General features: G+C 44.6%; 1 protein-coding gene across 1 annotated transcript; it reads left to right on the top strand.

Moving 5' to 3' along the window:
• Nucleotides 1–2,300: 2,300 nt before the first annotated feature.
• On the top strand, nucleotides 2,301–4,380 carry LOC120935955 (E3 ubiquitin-protein ligase TRIM11-like). The gene has a single exon (XM_040347988.1). It carries the CDS (start codon nucleotides 2,397–2,399, stop codon nucleotides 4,005–4,007), a length of 1,611 nt encoding a protein of 536 aa, XP_040203922.1. The 5' UTR covers nucleotides 2,301–2,396; the 3' UTR covers nucleotides 4,008–4,380.
• Nucleotides 4,381–5,716: the final 1,336 nt, after the last annotated feature.

Genomic DNA, 5,716 nt, shown 5'->3' with positions numbered 1-5,716 from the left:
GATATCATTGGGGAGAAGTATGGTGGACAGGAAAACTTCTTCATCAAACAAAATATTCAGAGTATACCCTTGCAAGACAGAAGTGGAGTCCCTGGCATACTCCCCACTCATGGTTGCACTGAAGTCGCAGGGAGCAGTGGTCCCTGAAGGGTATATTTCCCCCTTCTCATAGCAGGAGAAGAAGGTTTGTGGCGGCTAGTGTCAGTCCTGACTTACCTAAGCAGTGCATAAAATCTGAAAGAGTCAAAGGAAGACTCTGTCGACTACCTGTACAGCCAGACCACCGGCTATTCTCAATCGACTTAAATACTTATCTCCACGTTCCAGTGACGAAGGAGTTTCTCAAATACCTCCAGTTCCAAGTTGGACAAGAACATCTACAGTTCGTCTCCCTTCCTGTTGAGCCGACCACCTCACCCAAGTCTTCTCAAGAATTCCTCTGGCCATAATGGCCCTCATCAGAACGAGAGGGGTACATTGTGTCACTACTTCGACCTCCTGTTGCTGACGCAGGACAAAGGGTAGCTGCTGGTTCACAGGGAGAAGGTAGTCTCCACCTTGGCCAGCTTTGGATGGTTCATAGGTCAGGGTAAAAGGCCACCTAGGACCAATCCAGCACCTAGTGTACTCTGGAGCCCAGCTTCGTTTTTTCCTATGGTGGAAGCACCATCCCAGTCCCAATGGGGAAGATCCCGGTTTCTCAGAAGAGAATTTTGTTATCTCTAATCTCTTCATGGCCGAGGGCCTCACAGTGCCAAAGCTTTTTGGCTCAATGGTCTCCAAGACCCCTATGGTCAAGTGGTCCCTGCAGATGTTGCGTCCTTTTTTTTTTTTTCTTTGCCAATTATGTTTCCTGCAGCTACATATGCCAAGGGGCAACGGTCAATTTAATTCTCCGGTTGGGGAGCCCTCTGCAGATCGGTTCTTGCCCTAGTCAAGCTAGGTATACGTTTTCTCAACCCGGGCTGGAACACCTTGGGGATTTAGGCAGCTTGGTGTCCCCTTCAGTCTTTCTCCAGTCCCCGGAAGAGAGAGTCTGTATCATTAAGAGTGATCAACACCACAGTGATCTCCTATATGAAGAATCTGGGAGCACATGGAGGGAGGTCAAGTCCATTATGTCTTTGGTCTAGAAGAACCTATCCTGCATGTCAACGGCTTACATCCCGGAGTCCAGAATGCCCGAGTGGTCTTCCTGACACGTATTCGTCTGGTCACCAACGAGTGATCCCTTCGTGTGCAGTCATTCAAGTGAATTCTGCCTATGGGAAGTCCTTCCCGAAGTGGTCCTGTTCTCTGGTCTTTCCCGGCAACTTTAAGCTTAAGAGGTATTACACTCTGGATCGTGCAGCTAGGCCTCTGGAATGGATGCCCTGACAGATCGATTGGTTTCTAGAAGACATACGCCTTTTTTCCTTTGATCGACTCAAATCTATGATTGCCTCAAGGTCCCATAAGAGCCAGTGAATCGTCCTACCTCAACTTTTGGACCTACTAGTCCACTATAATTCATCCTCTGGACATAGATGAAATCTTGGGGGTATGCTTGTGAGCTACTTCCTCCGTCTCAGACACTCTGTCTAGTTGTTCGTCCTGCATGCTGGCAGTTGAGCCTCGAGCGGAATGATTGTGGCCGGGATTGTCCAGTCTGTCCAACAAGCTTATAAAGCCGAGGACCCGGTTCCTCCGGAGTCGGCGAGAGCACATTCCACTAGGCGTATATCAGTTTATTGGGCAAGAGTCCAGCTTATGGTTCCAGATGTCTTCTGTAGGATGGCCTTGTGGGCCTCCATTATTACCTTTTGTCACTTTCTGTAGTGAGCCTGCTCCGTTACCTTCTATGGTCTTGTGTTTGTAAAACTTGTCAGTTGACAGGTCAAATCAAATGTATTTCTGTTCATCATACCCACCCGTGTGGATTGGCTAGTTATTTCCCACACGTAGGCTGCCATGGAGTCTGTCAGGAAAACGGAAAATGTATTATCAGTACTTGCCGTAATTTTCCTTTCCTGATGGACTCCATGGCAGCCGGAGTTCCCCCCCATCGGTCTAGAGTAGGCTAGTTACGGAACACAGTCTCTACCGGTGAGCTCAAACTTATAGGGTAGGGGGTCCTATAGCATTGGAGAGGAGGCGGGGTTAACCCACACGTAGGCTGCCATGGAGTCCATCAGGAAAGGAAAATTACGGCAAGTACTCATAATAAATTTTCCGTTTTACTGCGGTGGTCAGTAACGTGCTCACCCCCTCCTGGGAACTACATCTGTGTGGCAGGACGCTCATTACGTGTTAGAGACTTCAAGGAGGTGTGGGCAGGGGTCGCTATTGAGCTGCTACTGCCTTTCATTCTCTGCCTCGCCCTATATAGGAACTTGCCTAACAGGATAGACTAGTTAATGAATTACAGAAACTTTCATTTCTCTCTTCTGCTGTCAGCGATGGCGTCCTCAGATCTGAGAGCGGAGCTGGATTGTTCCATCTGTCTGAACATTTATACGGATCCCGTCATGTTGAAATGTGGACACAACTTCTGCCGGGTCTGCATTGATCGTGTGTTTGATACACAGGAAGGGTCTGGAGATTATTCCTGTCCTCAGTGCAGGGAAGAGTTCAAGGAACGGCCTTCACTACACAGCAATTTATTTCTACGTAACATCACACAGGGTTTCCTGTCTGCTTCACCAGAACCAGAGAAGTCCGGGATCTTCTGCACTTACTGTATTCACTCCTCTGTACCCGCTGTGAAGTCCTGCCTGCTTTGTGAGGCTTCTCTATGTGATGACCATCTGAGAGTCCACAGCAAGTCACCAGAACACGTCATATGTGTCCCCACCAGCACGCCGGAGAACAGGAAGTGCCCCGTCCATAAGAAGATCCTGGAGTATTACTGCACCGAGGACTCTGCTTGTATCTGCGTCTCCTGCAGTTTAACTGGAGAACATCGAGGACACCAGGTGGAGACCCTACAAGAGGTTTCTATGAAGAGGAAGAAGAAACTGATAAATAATCTTCAGAAACTGATTACTAAGAGAGGGAGGACAGAAGACAGAGTCCAAAGTCTGAAGGAACACAGAGGAAAAGTACAAGGAAATGTAAATGGTGAAGAGAAGAGAGTCCTTGACTTGTTCAGAGACCTCAGGAGACGTCTGGAAGACCTGGAGAAGAGGGTCCTGGGTGAGATCTCCAGGCAGGCAAAGGGGGTCTTAAGCCCAATCAATGATCTGATCCAGGAGTTGGAATTAAAGACGGAGGATCTGTCCAGGAAGATGCGTCACTTAGAGGAGCTGTGCGCCATGACGGATCCATTGGCCGTCCTTCAGGAATCAGACTCAGGTGACTTGTGTGATACTGAGGATGGAGATGACGAGTACAGAAAGAGACATGAGAAACTCCTCCGCGATGGAGGGGCTCTGGATGTGACGGCGGTCTCACACACATTGGGACAAGGTTTATCTGATGTAATAAGTGGTGCAATTGGGGGGATCTATATTCAGAAAGCCGACATATTATTGGATGAGGACACGGCTAATAATTATGTATGTATCTCATCTGATAAGAAGACCGCATCCAGGTCAGGTAGAAGCCAGAATCACACAAATAGTTCAGAGAGATTTGAAGAATATCCTCAAGTTTTAGGCAATCAGAGTTTTTCCTCTGGGAGACATTACTGGGAAGTAGATCTCCAGACATCCAATAACTGGAGAATCGGGATGAGTTACGACCATATAGACAGGGACGGGGATGATTCCTTAATTGGGGCTAATGACGTGTCCTGGGGTTTGTCCAGGGTTGGTAAAAAGTATAGCTTAATACATGACATGGATGAGACCGAACTCCCTGACAATCTTCTTGGAAACAAAGTCCGGGTATACCTGGATTATGAGGCCGGACAGATCTCCTTCTATATGTGTGACCCCCTCCACCACCTCCACACCTTCACCGCCACCTTCACCGAGCCCCTCTATGCTGTGTTGGGTGTATGGCATTCATCTATATCATTATCTTGAAGGGGGATGTGAAAAACCTGCTTAGCATCATTCTGAATGGGAGAAAATTGTAATTTTTCTGCTATTTTTCCACCTTCCTCTGATCACAGTGATTAGGTGTATAAAGGGAATGTGTATATATATATTCGGGGGCCCTGGGGACCTCTGGGCCCTTTAATAAAAAAATATATAAAAAAAGGGGGGGGGGGTTGCCATCCGGGGCCCCGGTGACCTCCAGGTCCCTTACAGGTGCACTGCCTGTACCCCCCTGATGGTGGCCCTAAACTAGAACATTCATAATAACGATTTCCCAATGTAAAGATAATGGGTAATGCAGACACAGTACCAAATATCCAATAATAATAACTGTGCAAAAAATGTGCAATAATAATAAAGTGCAAAGCAGTCCAAGTGCAATAATAAATCCAAATGTGTGATAAAATGTCATCAGATGTAAAGTGCTTGTGCCACCATCTGGCTAATCTTCACCATCCAGTGAGTGGTGGCACAAGCACTTTACATCTGATGACATTTTATCACACATTTGGATTTATTATTGCACTTGGACTGCTTTGCACTTTATTATGTGATTGCTTCATACTGTACATACTAGACTGTTTATATTTAATTTGCACAAAGAAATTTTGCACATTCTTTTTCTGGAAGTCCTGAACTGTTATTTTTGCACAATTGTCATTTGCACAACGTTTTTGCACAGTTATTATTATTATTGGATATTTGGTACTGTATCTGCATTACCCATTTTCTTTACATTGGGATCGTTATTATGAATGTTTAGATTTAGGTTCTAGTTTAGCCACTTCAGCCCCGGACCATTTGGCTGGCCAAAGACCAGGCCACTTTTTGCGATTCGGTACTTTGTCGTTTTAACTGACAATTGCGCGGTCGTGCCACGTGGCTCCCAAACAAAATTGGTGTCCTTTTTTTCCCACAAATAGAGCTTTCTTTTGGTGGTATTTGATCACCTCTGTGTTTTTATTTTTTGCGCTATAAACAAAAATAGAGCGACAATTTTGAAAAAAATTTAATCATTTTTTTACTTTTTTCTGTAATAAATATCTCCAAAAAAGATATAAAAATAAAACTTTTTTTTCCCCTCAGTTTAGGTCGATACATATTCTGGTCGGCCGAATTTCGAAAATCAATGGTGGCGTCATCGAATCACAAAAAAAAACAAAAAACTTTCTGATTTTGAAAAGAAAATTTGTTCGAAGTTTAAAATAGTAAACCACCTCCAATATCTTTCACTTTTTGCTATAATAAATATCCCACATTTATAAAAAAAAAAAATGTCCTCAGTTTAGGCCGATACGTATTCTTCTACTTATTTTTGGTAAAAATCGCAATAAGCGTTTATTGATCGGTTTGCGCAAAAAGTTATAGCGTCTACAAAATAGGGGATAGTTTTATGGCGTTTTTATTAATATATTTTTTTGACCAGTAATGGCAGCGATCAGCGTTTTTTTTTTTTTTTTGATCGTGACTGCGACATTATGGCGGACACTTTTGACACATTTTTGGGACCATTGTCATTTTTACAGTGACCAGTGCTATAAAAATGCACTCATTACTGTGTAAATGACACTGGTAGTAAAGGGGTTAACCTGTAGGGGGGCGCTGAAGGGGTTAAGTGTGACGCTATAAACAAAAGAACAGCGACAATTTTGAAAGAAAAAACACAATGGGGGTTTCTTTACTAAGGTTGAAGA

This window comes from Rana temporaria, chromosome 4 (assembly GCF_905171775.1).
Source record: "Rana temporaria chromosome 4, aRanTem1.1, whole genome shotgun sequence".
Classification (NCBI taxonomy): Eukaryota; Metazoa; Chordata; class Amphibia; order Anura; family Ranidae; genus Rana; species Rana temporaria.
This window is presented reverse-complemented; position numbering and strand designations above follow the sequence as displayed.